The sequence below is a fragment of the Lepidochelys kempii genome, chromosome 2 (assembly GCF_965140265.1).
Source record: "Lepidochelys kempii isolate rLepKem1 chromosome 2, rLepKem1.hap2, whole genome shotgun sequence".
Lineage (NCBI taxonomy): Eukaryota > Metazoa > Chordata > Testudines > Cheloniidae > Lepidochelys > Lepidochelys kempii.
In genome coordinates this window covers 186,582,558-186,598,798 of record NC_133257.1, presented here as the reverse complement: position 1 = coordinate 186,598,798, position 16,241 = coordinate 186,582,558, and the positions used below count along the sequence as shown (strand labels likewise).

Sequence of the window (16,241 nt, the reverse complement as noted above, 5' to 3'; positions counted from 1 at the left end):
TCTGTAGGAATGTGCTACTTATGGTGTACTACTTAACAGCTGCCAGTCCTGGTGCTCTAAGCAGCATGATAAGGGGGTGGGGAGCGGGGGGATTGGATAAGGGGCATGGAGTCCCAGGGAACAGTCAGGGGACAGGGAGCAAGGGGCGGAGGTTTGGGGAGGGGGGCACTCAGGGGACAGGGGGGTTGGATAGGCATGGGAATCTGGGGGGGCCTGTCAGGGGGCAGGGGTGGGGATAGGGCACTCAGGGGACAGGAGGGGTTGGATAGGAGGTGGGCTCCCAGGGGGGCAGTGGTTAGGGGCAGGTGGTCCTGGGAGGGGGCGGTCAGCGAACAAGGAGCAGTGGGGGTTGGATGGGTCGGGGGTTCTCAGGGGGGGCAGTCAGGGGGTGAGAAGTGGGAGGGGATGGATGGGGACAGGGGACAGGCTGTTTGGGGAGATACAGCCTTCCCTACCCAGGTGTAGTGTATTAAATTGCTCCCCTTAGGAATGTGCTACTTATGGGGTACTACTCTCCATACAGTCTCAGAACCCTGATGTGGCCCTCAGGCCAAAAAGTTTGCCCACCCCTGATATACAGGCTAGTGTCTGCCTGTTAATGGCCAAGAATCCCTCATAAACCAAAGCAAGTACATAAGGGTTTGCCACAGCAGGACGGATTGATTTAAATCAGAGGTGGTCAAACTGGGGGGCAAGGGGGAAGAAGCTTTAGGGGGGAAAAACAAACATATTTTGCACATTTTACCCACAGCAATGAACAACTAGCAAAGCTGATTCTTCCAGACATATCAGGTCCTCATTTGCTATGACGCAGTGAGCACATTTAATTGTAAGCATTGACCACAATCACAGTTTTGCTTTTGCTCTTATTACAGTGGATCGGTGGCTCTGTTTGAATCAATGCCTTACTGTTTTTAATATTTAGTGAGAGCTGCATGTTGAATTTTTTTAAAAACTGTCTATGTACTTGTGTGGTGGGGGGAGCCTAAACTACTCAGACACAAAGAAGGGGGAAACAATCAAATCAGTTTGAGAACCACTGATTTAAATCAAAAAGTTTCAAATTATCACTGTAAATCATGATTTAAATAAGCAACTTTAAAAAGTACAACTATAAATCACAATTAAAATAAATTAAAGTTATTTTGCTAAGCAAAGGTTCATTACCAATAAAGGTTGGTAACCATTAAAATATGTTTGCAACTATAAACTTCACACTAAAATTAGGTACTTCTTTTTGTTAATCAGGAGGATACAATTTATCTATATGCCTTTATTTAAGCAATTATATAGCTTAATTTACCTTTATTCAGATTCTTAATTTTTACAGAAAATGATGATTGGTGGATGCAGTATAGTTTCAGCCATGTTGGTTCAAGGATATTAGAGAGACAAGGTGTGGTTGAGGTAATATCTTTCAGTGGACCAACTTCTGTTGGTGAGAGAGACAAGTTTTCAAGCCACAATGAAAGAAAGATATTACTTCACCCACCTTGTCAAGCTCTATTTGGATGGAAACTCAACTTCAGTTAAAATATACCATTTAATTTTTTTAATAAATAAAACTACCTTAAAAGCGCTGAATACGTAAGAAAATCAGTTTATCAAAACACGTTTTCCATTTAAAACTGATTAAACAAAGAAAATATCTGTAGTTAGTAACTAGAAACAAGCAGTTCAATTCATTATGTCCTTCAGATTTTAGAACTGATAGATCTCATTCTTTCACACCTAATTTTTATTCATTGATTAGAAGAGGAAAACAAGCTGTTCTGCTTTTTCAACTCTCAGTTGGTTTCTTAACTTTGAATGAACTAGCCATTGAACTGAACTTGTTGAATAAACTGAAATGAAGCAAATATACTCTCTGTATCTGCAGAAGAGACTAATTGCTGTCAAAAGTTGACTAGCACTTTAATAAACTCTGGTTCCAGGTGCTTAGCCAGAGATTTCCCCCAGTTCAGTGGTTTGACTTTCTTTAAATCTTGGCAGAAAACATACTGCTTAATATTATTTTTATTTAATTTAAATGATTTTAAGATTATAGTAAATTTAGTGCTTACAATAGGTTGTCATTTCAAAGTGGATTTTTAATAGGTTTATTTTAAATAACCTTGTATTTAATTTAAATTAATAAAATCCCATTTTTATTTTTTAAATACATTTTTATCCAGCCAGTGCCAGACTAGTAGTCCTCAAAATTTGTTGTCCTGCTGGAGTAAAAGGTCTAACGTGCTACAGGCTGAGGTAAGGATACAGGTAGCCCATAGCTCTCCCAATTGTTGGATCTGAACTTTCAGTGGGAGGTGGCTGGATCTAAAGGACTGTTAAGAGCTGCTGTTTGCCTTTGGTGAGGATTTTGAAAGTGTACCCACTTTCCATTCACTGCCAAGTCCTGCCAGTGCTTTCCATTCACTTTCCATTCACTGTCTCCACACCAGAGTTGCTCTGACAGAAGTTCTCTCTAGACAAGGAAAAAGGCACACAGAGCAGGTAGCTCTGGACAATTCATGGTGCTGAGCTGGGTCAGAGCCCAGAGTGAAAGATGGAATCAACTCAACACATCAAGACTTTCTGCAGAGGTGATGACAGTGCAGAGCATTTGTTTTATAGGTAGCTGACAATGGCCTCAAAGTATCTGCAGTGAAAATTCAAGGGTGTCTTGTTATCCTGACAATGCTTCTGTGAAGGTCATGAATCCTCTGAAAGAGGCAGGAGCCAGCTCAGCTTGAAATGGTTTTCTGGAGTGGGGGACTTGAGGCTTTTTCCATTCTCTTCAAACATGAGAGGTAAACATATGCAAGCTGGCATCTTTTAAGGGAATGCCCGTGCTTTGAATGCTTGAAATACAATTCTTAAACCTACTCTTACCACCTTCAGTATAAGGCCTGTGTCAGTAAGTCCTTGGTGAAAAAACTAGAGTTTTATAAGTAAATGAAAGCTAAAACAAAAGGCTGAGGAGAAAACTCTCCCAAAAGAGCAGTAGTTCTTCGAATGCTTGCTCAAGTGTATTCCACAGTAGGCGTGCATGCGTGCCATGTGCACTGGTGCCGGAAGTTTTTCCCTTAGCAGTACCCGTGGGGGTGGGGGGGAGCACCGCTGCGACCCCTGGAGTGGCGCCTCTATATCATGCTATAAGGGGAGCCGCGAGGTCCCCCCACCTTCAGTTCCTTCTTGCTGCCAGTGAAGGCACATCTTGCTCCAAAATTGCTGCAGCCTTTCCAGTTGATCTTAGTGGTACCTTTAGCTAGTTGTTAGTAACTCGTGGAAAGTAGTTTCTCAGTTCTTAGCTTCAAGGCATACGACTCCTATTGCTGTTCCATGCCAAGGAGTGATTCACTGCTTGGGTGAAACTCACGTGAGTGAACGCTGTAAGATCTGCAGATCTTTCAAGCTGCGAACTAAGAAGGAGAGAGACATCAGGCTTCGCGCTCTCCTCATGGAATCAGTGCTCACTCCAACTCCGGTACGCTGTGCAGACTCGACACCGGGCACCACATGGTCGGTGCGCAGCGAAGCCCGCTCCACCAGTCGGCACCGTTCCCCTTCCAAGAAACAAAGGAAGAGCTAGACTTCGCAGCGGCGCCAAGAGAAGGAAGGGGGAAGAGGCTGGTCCCAGGTTGGGCAGCCCTCGGTCCGTCCCTGTCCCCCCCCCCCCCCAGTCCCCAGGCTTGAAATCTCTGACTCGTTCTGAGCGGAGTAGCCCAGCAGCGCCGACACCCGCCTCTCCTGCGGTCAGGATGCCATAGACGCTGGAGGCTCTACAGGCCATACGAGACATTCTGAGCTTGCCGGTCGCTGCTGGTGGCAGGCCCCTGGTCCCGAGGCAAACCACCGCTGGGCGCTCGACAGGCCTCCCCAGCACAGTGCAGCTCTCACTCTGAAGACCACTCTCTGCCTTGTTCAGTACGCAGCAACTGGTCCACACGCAGCTCACGTCCACCACCCTCGATGCCAACCAGGGTTCCATCCGGGCAGGAGTCCCCGGGTCCCTCCATGCTATACTGCAGCGGATGCAGGCACTGGGATAGGTGTCGAAGGCGCTCCTCTTCACGATGCAGCTATCGTAGCTGGTATCAGCGTGACCAGCGTAAACGCTCCTGCTTAAGCTCCCGCTCTGTCAGGCGTCGCACACGGGGCTCCTGCCGCGCGTCACTGGCATCGCAGCTCCAGGCGCCAAAGCGAGTCTCGGGACAGTACTTCCAGCGAGTACCAGTCCTCGATGTCGAGGTCCCGGTCCCATGGAAGACAGCATCGTAGGCACCGCCACTCCTATGGTACTGTTCGGTCGGTGGTGACCTCTGCCTCGGCACCCAGCCGCCCCTCACTGGGCCATACCGCTCAGCCGGAGCAGATAGCGCTACCGGGCCCACAGCATGGTCAGTGGCAAGGAGCCCCATGGCAGGGACAGTGGTGTCAATGGGCACCGTGGCTGCTGATGCCCACCCAGGCAGGAACCCAAGGGCGTCCGAGGCCCTGTTGGCCTCGCTATCTAGGCAGAGGGACAAGTGGACAGGTCATGAGTCATTGGCTCCGTGCCTGGACTCCGACCTGGGGGTTGATCCCCCGGCACCAGCTGAGGCCCACAACCCCGTGCCAGCCTCCTCTCCTGCACTGGATGACACCATCACATTACTGCTGCCCTCTGCTCCACATGAAGACTTCAGGGCGCATCAAGACCTGCTAAAGCGGGTGGCGTCAAGCCTCCAGCTGCAGGCCAAGGAGATGGAGGGCCCGTCTGATTCCCTCTTTAATGTACTGTCCCCCTTGGTGCCTGGCTGTGTGGCTTTACCCCTTCACCAAGGAGTAGCCAACATCTCCAACGCCTTGTGGCTAACTCTTGCCTCTCTGGCCCCGATTTCCAAGAAGGCTGAGAGGAAGTATTTTGTGCCGGCCAAGAACCATGAATACCTCTACTTCCACCCAGCACCTAACTCTCTGATGGTGGAATCTGTGAACCACCGGGAGCAGCAGGGCCAGCCTGCACCCACCCCCAAGAATAAAGACACCAGGAGACTAGACTCTTTTGGTAGAAAACTTTACTCTTCTTCGAGTTCCAGCTCAGGGTGGCCAACCATCAGGCCTTACTGAGCCGATATGATTTTAATTTATGGGAGTCCCTGCCAAAGTTCGAGCCACTCCTCCCAGAGCGGGATAGGAAGGACTTTAAGGCATTGGTGGACAAGGGGGCGATGACAGCCAAAGCTGCCCTGCAGGCAGCATCGGACGCGGCGGATACAGCAACTCACTCGATGGCCTCCCCGATCTCCATGCGCAAGACATCATGGCTCCTCCTGTCCAGGTTTTCGGCAGAGGCCCAGTCCCTCATGCAGGACCTGCTGTTAGACGGGAAAGCCCTGTTCGCCGAACAGATGGATGTTAGGCTGCATAGGATGAAAGACTCTCGCACCACCCTGCAGACCTTGGGCCTATACGTCCCTCCGGCTAAGGACAATGCCAAACCACAGACGTCAGCTTTTTACAGAGCAGATATGAGCCCCCTTACAAGAGGCCAAGAGACCAAAAGTGCTGGCTTCAGTGACAGTCCCGTTCTGCCCCACAGCCTGGGCTTTCTAAGGGCAAGAGGCAGGAAAAGAAGCGGTTTTGACTATTTGCAGGGGGGCACCAGGGTAGTTGCCATGGAAATCCCCCTACTAATAAAGTTTGTGTTCAGCAACCGATTTTCTGCCTTCCATGGGGAATGGTCACGAATAATCTCGGACTGCTGGGTCCTCAACACCATTTCCAAGGGCTACATGTTGCAGTTCAGTTCACCCCTGCTCAACCACCCCCCGTCCCTGGCGGGCTCAGGGGACCCAGAGCACATTCACCTCTTAGGTCAGGAGGTGGAACCACTACTACGCCTGGGGGCGGAGGAGAGAGTGCTAGTAGAGTTCCAGGGCAGGGGCTTCTACTCCCAATATTTCCTGATCCCAAAGGCGAAAGGGGGTCTCAGGCCCATCCTAGATCTGCGGAATCTCAATTGGTTTATGGTCCAGTCCAAGTTCCGCATGGTGTCCCTGGCTTCTATTATCCCCTCCCTGGACTCGGGGGACTGGTACACGGTCCTGGACCTTCAGGACGTGTATTTCCAGATCCATGTTTTTGAAGGGCACAGGCGGTTCCTCCGTTTCCTGGTGGGGCCCGATCATTACCAGTTCACGGCTCTCCCGGTTAGCCTATCCACGGTGCACAGGGTATTCACAAAGTGTATGGTGGTGGCGGCAGCCTACCTCAGACGAGAAGGGGTACAGATGTTCCCATATCTGGACGATTGGCTTCTCAAGGGCAACTCACTGTCTCAGGTGAGGGCCCGTGTGGATCTGCTCCTGTCTACATGCGCCAATCTCGGCCTGTTGGTAAACGAGACCAAATAATGCTGGTCCCGGTGCAGCGCATAGAATTCATATGGGCACTACTGGACTCCTTAAGGACCACAGCCTCTCTCCCAGTGGGCAGGTTTGAAATCCTGAAAGGTCTCATCGCCTCAGTCACGGCTTTTCCGATGACAACAGCAAGGCATGCCTTCAGATCCTGGGACACATGGCAGCATGCACGTATGTGGTCCAGCATGCCAGGCTCCGAATGAGGCCCCTCCGGCTATGGCTAGCCTCCCACTTCTCCCAAGCACAGGACGGCCTGGACAAGGTCCTCATGGTCCTGGTAATTGCCTCCCTACAATGGTAGTCCTCCCTGGGCAACATGCTTCAAGGGGTTCCTTTCTGGGAGACGGCCCCGTCAGTAGACCTGGTGTCTGATGTGTCGGACATGGGCTGGGGAGCCCACATAGGGAACATGCAAACCCAAGGGATGTGGTCAACCTCGGACGTGTCCTTCCATATAAGTGTCAGGGAGCTCAGGGCGATACGGTTCGCATGTGTGGCTTTCATCACGCAGCTTCACGGCAAGGTGGTCAGAGTCCTTACGGACAACACTGCTGCGATGTTCTACATCAATAGGCAACGTAGGGCAACTGGGAAGCCCTGAGCTTATGGGAGTTCTGTATAGTCCATGACATCTCTCTGAGGGCTTTCCACCTACTGGGCGCCCGCAATGCACAGCCCGATTGCCTCAACAGGGTTTTCTCCCTCCATTACAAGTGGTCGCTCCACTCGGAGGTCACTCACCGGCTCTTCCGAGAGTGGGGAATTCCCCACGTGAACCTCTTTGCAACCTGCCGGAACCGGCGTTGCCCCCTGTTTTGTTCCGGGGTGGGGTTGGGAAGGGACGCGATCTCAGATGTCTTCCTCCTGCAGTGGTCAGACCAGCTTTTCTATGCTTTTCCACCATTTCCCCTTATAGGCAAGGTTCTAGAAAAGTGAAAACAGACAAGGCACGTATCATCCTGGCCCCATCAACACTGGTACTGGACCCTACTGGACCTGTTGGCGGCCCCTCCGAGGAGGTTGCCGCTTCGCCCAGACCTCCTCTCCCAGAACGGGGGCCGCCTCCTTCATCCCAATCTGGCCACTCTTCACCTGACAGTGTGGCTGCTCAGTGGCTAGATGAGGAGTTCTGAGGAAGTCAGGCGGGTCCTCCTGGAAAGTAGGATGCCGTCCACATGCTGGACGTACCTGGCGAAGTGGTCCAGATTTTCCAGGTGGGCGAGGGAGCGAGGAGTCTCCCCATTGTCCACACCACTCCAGCTTATCCTTGAGTACCTCCTGTCCCTTAGGACCCAAGGGCTGGCTCCTGCCTCTATCAGTACACTTGGCAGCCATATCGGCCTTCCACCCACCGGTGCAAGGGCACTCTGTCTTCTCCCATACTATGACCTCCCGCTACCTGAGAGGTTGACCATTCATTCCTGTATGCTAGATCCCCTGTACTGCAATGGGACCTAAACCTGGTGGTGTCCTGCCTCACGGGGCCTCCCTTTGAATCCTGAGCCATGTGTTCCTGGTCTCACCTCTCCGAGAAGGTAGCCTTCCCTGTAGCAATCACGTTGGCCCAACGTGTCTCAGAGCTCAGGGCCTTGACCTTGGAACCTCCACGTACAGTCTTCCAAAAGGATAAGGTCTAACTTCGCCCACACCCTGCATTCCTCCCAAAGGTAGTCTCTGCCTTCCATATGGAACAGGACATCTTCCTTCCCATGCTCAGTCCCAAGCCCCATTCCTTCAATGAGGAACGCTGCCTCCACACACTCAATGTGCGCAGGGCACTGGCCTTCTACGTGGATCGGATTAAACTGTTCTGTAAATCTTGTAGCTCCCCACTCTCCTTATAGCATGATATAGAGGCGCCACTCCAGGGGTAGCAGCGGTGCTTCCCCCCCTCCCCGGGTACTGCTAAGGGAAAAACTTACGGCACTGGTGCACATGGCGTGCACAGACACCTGCAGTGGAATAGACATGAGCAACATGTCTCGAAGAACACCAGTTACGGAACAGGTAACTGTCTTTTACTTCAGCATAGTAACTGGGTCTTTGAGGTGATTGTTTGCATGGATACACAGAGTATGCACGAATACATGCATGCAGTGTTCATGTGGCTTATCACAGACACCCAACTGTGCAACAACCTAAACAGAATTTCTACATCTCTAGAGAGCAAAGGGGGAGTGCTGAGTTTGGCCGTTGCTACAAAGTGCCTTCCCTGGGTCTGGAATGATGAAGTCAAATTATGATTTAAGTGCGCCTTTCTGACTGCTGCAACCCTAAGCGGCTCATTTTGGCAACTGCTTCTCCTGCTCTTCAGGTTTAAGGAGATAGCATTTTAAATATGCCTCTTAGTGCCATTTCATTACTAATCCTTTTGCAGAAGCTAACAGTACAAGTATTTTGAACAGGGTAATCCAAAAATACAGAGTCGCTTGAGGTTGTTCCTAGTCCTGATCATTTCCATTAGATATAATAATTAAAAAAAGAGTGTGGACTGAAACATTACATTGTCCTTTTGTCTTGTAGAGCTTATCTCACTGTGAGCTGATCACAGATGATGGGATTCTGCATCTGAGCAACAGTACCTGTGGTCATGAAAGGCTCCAGGTCCTCGAGTTAGACAATTGTCTTCTTATCACCGATGTGACCCTAGAGCACCTGGAGAACTGCCACAGTTTGGAGAGAATTGAGTTATATGACTGTCAGCAAGTCACACGAGCAGGAATCAAAAGAATAAGAGTATGTGTTGTGTTTTTAAAGGTTCAGCTTTGGGAGAGACAGTTATTTGTGCAGTCAAGGGAGCCTGATCCTATCGGATACACTTACAGTAGCTTAACAGAGTTTTCATCGTACCTTCCCTTGCTTTGGACTAAGGATGTTGATTAACATACTTTATAAGATCCCCAACTTTAGGCATTAGAAGTACCATGGGTATATGATGAAAAATCACCATGTGGTGCCTAATTCCAGTTTTAGTCCAAGCTACTGTTGGTATCAGAATAATTGTCCATGCTGATCTTTTCTCCCACTGATGTAAAGTCCAGCTGTAGTTTTTCGTTTATTTTCTAATGTTTGTTTCCCATTCCCTCAGGGTTTTGTTAAGTGACAGTTGTGTTTTTGTAGGACTGTAGAATTCTTTAAATTCTACCAACCATGCATACTCATTACAATGCAGATATAATGAAGCATAGGACATTTGGGTAGTAGGGGCAGTTAGGCCTGTGGATCTACCTAGTAACAGCAGACCTAACATCCCCTGCCCTTGTAGTATCTGTCTCCCCTCCTCTATGTAACTCCCTGTGTTTTAAGCACAGGAATTTTTCTGCTGAGCATGTGGCAATATTTAGGGCATAGTACTGATCCATGGACACAGTAATGCTGTGCTAATTCACTTTCAAATTAATCAGTTTGCACCGATGAAGTCTGCCTCTTGCCCTTGCAGGAGCTGCTAAAGGTACCAACACTCCCTGCCCTGCTGATTTCTGGGCTGAGGCACGCATGGTTGTAGGGGAGACATATAATTAAAAGTCTTGCTTCTATTTCTTCACTGACAAGAAATCCACCCTCTAGTGATTAACAGCAGAATGAAAGTTAGCCAGCCCACATCTGCAGTGTAAATACCAGTTCAACCGTCGCTGATACACTGAGATTTAAGATGATAGCTTTTGGATGAGTGAATGGCCAGGTTCTGGATTATTACAGTGCCTTAACTTGTCCAGTTTTACTGGACGTAAGCACTGGGACTTGGCATCCACGTAATGCAGGGTAAACCATTTTTTAAAACATGGCTTGCCTGGATGCACTATCTGTAGATATGAGCAGGAAGAAAAGCTTTGACAGTAGTGTGATCTGTCAGCAATAGTTTGGTTTTGCCCTTCATACTTTGTGGTTACATTTTTCATTTGAATTTTCATCTACAGGCTCATTTACCTGATGTGAAAGTTCACGCCTACTTTGCTCCAGTCACCCCTCCTCCTTCTGTAGGAGGTAGTCGACAGCGACTCTGCAGGTGCTGTATTATTCTTTGACAGTAGGAGCATCAGCAAAGGAAGATTGTGGAAACAAAATCAGACTGCAAATGGCTTGCAGAGTGTCAGTTTCTTAACTGCCGTAGGAGTGATGTTGCCGTCACCCAATTTTGTGCTGGTACTCAAAGGTGTTTTCACAGGTAAAAAGTCTTAATGTTACATGCGGATGTGGAGTAACTGATGCTCTCTCTCTTTTTTTTAATTACATCTACTCCACCATCCCTGCTGTTGATAGGACAATCCGAGTACCATTTGCTAATGTAGAGTGGGGTATTGCAGAGTTGTAGATACTCAGTGAAAGCCCCAACCCTGTACGCCTCACTAAACTGGAATATTAGTTCCTATTTGTAAGCATAATTCAGGGTCTCAATCCAGCATGAGAGTCCAAACTGCTGTTGTACAATACACACAACCAATTACATCATCAGGTTTAAGGACAAATCAGCTTTAGCAGAAGTTGACCAAAAAAGGGAAAGTAATCATGAAAAATAGCTTCCTATTTTGCTACAGTTTTTAATTTCTACAAAAACTCCCCACCATGTTAAGAGGTAGTAAACCTCCAGAAAACTATTTAATTTAATTTAAACTTTGTTTTATACGAAAGAGCACTCCTCAAATTGTTGAATATTTCTCTAAAGAGTCTTAAGTGTTACCAAGTAGGTTAGGCTAAGAAAGGTATGGCAGTTTGTGCCCTGTTCACAGGTCTTTTTATATGCTCTAGCTGAGTAGGTAGAGCTGTTTACACTAATAGTGGCTGAAAGAATATTTGTGTATGGTACTTATACTTCCTGCATTGCATCTCCCCATTTAATATATTTAGTCCTAAACAGCAGTTTGTGGGGGGGGGGGGGGATTACTACCTTTTTTACAGAGTTAACTTAATTTGCCCTAGGTCATATCCTAAATCTGTGACAAAGCAAGGAACTGAATGCTAGGCTCCTGCATCCCAGGCCTGTACCCTAACCAATGAGCTGAGTGGTTATCAACCTGTGGTCTATGGACCCCCTTTGGGGGCCATAGACTATTCAGATTTCCAAAGGGGTCTGCAACTGAAAAAAGGTTGAAAATCACTGGGTTAAGTAATTTAATGTAGTTGACATGGCTGAGCAGATTGAGAGCCCAAACAAGCAGTGGTTTTTGTTTCCTTAAAGAAGGAAAGTTTTGAAGCCAGACTTTTCAGAAACAGAGAGCGTTCAACATGACAATTACATTAATACCTTTAACCTTTTTTTTAATCTGGTAGGGTGACATCAAGGCCTCATTGACATCAGCAGGCCAGAATTTCAGCTGTAGATTTAAGCCTTCTACAAAGGAGAGTGAAATCTGAATGTAAAACTACAAGTCTAAGGGGGAAGCTACATTTTTTAGTGTGCACGGACTTTCTCTGTATACTCACTTAGGCACCCAAGCTCAACATTAGCCCCTGAAAGGAAAATATCTTGGGCTTAAAAAAGACTGGTCAACTGATATAGTGTATAAGTCCTGAAAATGATGTAATGTAATTTGACAAAAACTAATAGACATTCCCCCCCTTAATGGTAAGGCAATATTTCCAGTATGTGTAGCCTAAGTTATTGGCAAAACATAGCTGAATGCAGTATGTACGTTTACACCTCACCCTTAAAACTGATCTTAATCTGGAATGTTTAGAACTATGTTTTAAAACGTTTATGTGAAAATTTAAGGCAGCTTTTGACAGCTGCACTTCTGTTGTATGCAGATCTGTGAACTTAAGATACTGACATAGCTGAAAATCTATATGAATATGGTATAAAGACCTAGTATTAAACTTTGGGGGGTTCAGCTTTGCAGCAACAGCAAAAATTCCTGGATTAGTTTTCATATTATGTATATACTTGTATTATCAAGGTTCTCATTTATGGAATTTTCTTAGCAGAACATTGGGGGAAGACCAAAATTAAATGTGAACTCAGTGCAACTTGTCAGAATGAGTAGTTGTGTGTTGCCTTAGGTTTGGCTCATTTTTATGGATCTTACTGTGAGGGCATTAAAGTTGTACAAAAACCAAAATTTAACATATGCTTACACTAAGAAAAATGATATAGGAAACAAATAAACAATCAGCTGATAATTTACTTGAACTTCTGTTTCACTGAAAGCCATTAATATTTTACTCTTTTTAAAAAAAAAAAGAGTGTGATTTTGGTCAAGCTGAAATTAATGAGTTCTTTCAATTTGTTTTCTAAAATATTGCTGGGGAGCTGAATTACCTGCTCTGAAGTGCATTGCTCCTACTAACAATGTTAATTCTATCTTAACAGAAAAATAAGCACATTTACAAAATTATTGAAAAACATTTATTATACTTAAATTGAAATGTGTACATCTTAAAATAAAAGCAATTTGCTGGTGCCATAATTTAATTCCAATTTCAAGTGAGCTGGACAAACTACTATACACTTCCTTTAAATTTAGTTGGATACTTTCCAATCAAGGATTTTTCCACTCTTATAAAACATTTGGGATTTGAAAATGGTGCTGAGGTGAAATGACAACTGTCAGTTCAATAAACTACCAGTACCCAAAGATGAACAATTTATAGGCAGAAGAAACTTGAACTTAAGTCCACAAAATTCCATTTTATCAGTGTAGAAAAACATTTAAATTTGCAGAATTACTACAGCTTTAAAAAGGTTTTCTTGGTAAGCACTTAACCCAGCTAAAGAAGGAATTAAATAATATCAAAGTAGCATTTTGCATGCTGTAGTAGTTTTTGTTCTCTATAAATGATTTTGCACTACAGCATTCAAAACTTTCAAATTGATTTAAAGGGAGGGGGGATACTGTGAGTAAAAGGGGGATTTTTCTGCCTTTGAAAAATCTTCCCCAAAGTACCAAAATAATAATACATACTCATAAGTGGACATTAATATTAAATGTTTGAATAGCAGTGCCATACATTGGACAATTTCAAGGAAAAACTCAATTTTGAAAAGCACATTGCCTATTTCAAAAATAATTATTTGGTCATATGGAAGAGGCACTGTAAGAAAAAAATTTACAGTATCAATCTGAGAATAAAGAAATCACAGAAAAGGTCAAGATACCTGCCCATAAAGAGTAATTATAGCAAGACATACCTGCTACTAAAGAGATTAAGTGGTGTATATTTAGTGTTTCTTGAGCAATGTAATTGACAGTACTTAAAGCTGTGTTGTAGCCCCTTGGTGCCAGTGGGTCACATTTCCCCCCCAAAAACCAACCTCCCCCCCACCCCCCATCATTACTGGCAGTTTGTTGTTTTTAAATCCACCATTTTAAAAAGAAAAAAAAAAAAAACAAACAAAAAACAACCACCCTGCAGCAGTGCTTCTTAGAGAAACTGGAAACTAAAAATTAAGGATGCATAGGCAATTATGTTTCCATTAAATTTGTTAAAAGCAAAACAATTACTTCGTACCCCACAGGATTTATGTTAATCCTTTCAACAAGGTACTGTCAATAATGCAGTTTGCTGCATGCATATATTGCATCTGGCTAGGACTTATTAAAATCCTATTCTGGCATTTACATTTCTTACATACACAATTTACACAGGGAAGCTGTTTTGACAATTTCCCTCTCAAAGACCCAACAACCTGATCACTATCATCTTAACTACTCATCTCCACACAGATTACTATGTGCTCTGCTAACATCAAAAAATAAAATCAGCAAGATACAAGCAAGTAATAGACAAACTGGCACAGAAAGGTAAATGCCCCAGAATAAGTTTACATTCATCTCCAAACTGGACACAGTATAATAGGAAAGCAATACTGCTTCTAGAAACTGTATCTACTGGCCATAATTTGCCTTATTTCGGTAAAGGGCAAGCACCTTTGCTTATATTGTCTTCCATGCCTGTACATAGGCTGTCATGGCATTATACCTCTTATGAGGACACTTAGCTATGGCAGTGATAAGAAAGTTCACCTATCAAACAGCTCATTAGAAAGGTCTTGTGTTTTCAATATGAAACATTTTATATGGTGAAGTCCAATCCTAAGAGTTTTTGGATGTTCTTCATCGTCATTAAGCATAACTTCATTCTGCATTGGAATATCAGTCCAGTATATATCCTCTCTCTCTCTCTATATATATATATGACATCATTTCAGAATTATATGGAAACCTTCACCATTTTCAGCTGCAGAGAAGAAAAAGCACAGGTTTAGATGAAAGAATGGCATCCCTTTATCCAAGACCCCAGATACTAACCAGTGTATTAAAACAGTCTAAAATTCATGTAAGTTATTGACACTCATATTGAAAAGCAAACTTCTAACTACTAATTTGATACTGTGTTATCGTATGACCAGACCATTTTGGGAATAAAAACAGCAAACTTTCCCAGCAGAACACATTCTGCACCACTTTCCAACAATATTGACACACTAATAACTTGAGCTCAAATTATCTTGAATGTAATTTTAAATATCTAGACACTTGCTTTGCTACTTTTGTTTCTACAACTTTTATTCCCATTTCAATGCACGCAGTCCTCCTTCTTTCCTGTTTTTGATCTCTCTCATCAGTTCTGGGTTAGTTATCCTAAAATAAAGCAGGTAAATTAGCAAAACAAGTGTGTGAATATATAGAATAGGAAGAAGCCCATTTGCCCTGTAGCCCAGAACATCAGGATGCAGATAAAGCAGTGGGCCTGTTGAAACAAATGCAGTAGATAGTTACTGAACTTCTGAAAAATATTTTTCAAAACAATGTTAATATCCGTAGAAGAGCGCAGATTCACTAGGAGTAGAAATTAGTGACTGAATATATTTACAGACACAACACCACAAAATTTTGGGGGAAAAGCTGGATTTATGACAGATACCTGCTGCTATTTTTTATTTTTAGCCAGAAGATCTGAATGTAAGAGAGATCTGATTAATGACAAGCCACAGACACAAACCTCCTGGTATGATGTTAAGAGACCCCCTACAAATAAATTTTAACACCTTGTAGATGTAAAAGTGATGAATCCAAGGCATTTGGATGTGTTATGTATTAGCTGTAAGACATGGTATATAGTGCGCAAATATGGAAGGAATGGGGGCTGGAAAACACATCTGAGGCATGTAAGCAACACCAGGAAGTGTGAGGAGACCAGACTAGGGATAGTGATGAAGCAAGCTGGAAAGCAGGAAGAAGTATGCATGTAATGCCAGCCTAAGCATGTGCAGCCACTAAATGATTTTTTTTTTTTTTTAGTTTTATACAAATGTGAATTGGGACAGCCAGCTAGAGTAGCATATACACCAAGATCACAAGAGGGATTTGTAGCAACCCTACCTAAAATAATGCTCCATCTGTTGGCTCTCTAACCGTTGTAAATTTGTCCTGCATCAGGCTGCAACCTTCAATTTTTATTACCCACTGTGGCATATTTCTATCTTTGAAACTTTAAAATATATCCCTATATAACTTAAAGTACTGTTGGAGTATCTCGAACACTAGTGAGCACTGATACAACAGTGCTTTAGAATCACACTTAAATCCTGTGAACTGTTAGTTTTAAAGTGACATTTGGGGATTAGATTTGGATCAGGTTACTTCACTCAAATTTTCAAGACAGCTGTACTGGCATGAATTTATATCTAATAAGTAACAATCTCTAGATGAAGGTTTATCTAAAAGAAAAAGCATTAGACCTTTCATATTATAAAATCTCTTAATTTGGAGTTGAAAGCAATAGTTTCCACCTCTTTCCCTCAAGTTACTTTACTTGGCTGCACTGTTACTTGTCTGTAGAAACAACACTGCTGGCATGTCTATGAGCAAAACTCTGCCTCTTAGTTAAAATCTAGAAGCTATTTAGACCAGTTAT

The 16,241-nt window shown here is 44.6% G+C and overlaps 2 protein-coding genes across 11 annotated transcripts in view; one reads left to right on the top strand and one right to left on the bottom strand.

Annotated features, from left to right (window-relative positions):
* Positions 1 to 16,241, top strand: part of FBXL2 (F-box and leucine rich repeat protein 2) — a 193,916-nt gene that overhangs the window by 161,933 nt on the left and 15,742 nt on the right. For 4 of the 6 annotated variants that reach the window (XM_073333076.1, XM_073333077.1, XM_073333074.1 and 1 more), the window contains 2 exons: positions 8,910 to 9,122; positions 10,304 to 13,736. In XM_073333076.1, the coding sequence (XP_073189177.1) occupies positions 8,910 to 9,122; positions 10,304 to 10,411 (321 nt within the window). In that variant the 3' untranslated portion in view covers positions 10,412 to 13,736. Of the gene's footprint in view, positions 1 to 2,613; positions 2,790 to 8,909; positions 9,123 to 10,303; positions 13,737 to 16,241 lie in introns of those variants that run through there. The other 2 variants (XR_012157458.1, XR_012157459.1) reach the window with 2 other exon arrangements.
* Positions 13,647 to 16,241, bottom strand: part of UBP1 (upstream binding protein 1) — a 59,792-nt gene continuing 57,197 nt past the window's right edge. For 4 of the 5 annotated variants that reach the window (XM_073333080.1, XM_073333079.1, XM_073333082.1 and 1 more), the window contains one exon: positions 13,647 to 14,561. Coding sequence is in view for 4 of the 5 variants with exons in the window: in XM_073333079.1 (XP_073189180.1) it covers positions 14,524 to 14,561 (38 nt within the window). In the remaining variant the exon portion in view is untranslated. The remainder of the gene's footprint in view (positions 14,562 to 16,241) is intronic. The other variant, XM_073333081.1, reaches the window with a different exon arrangement.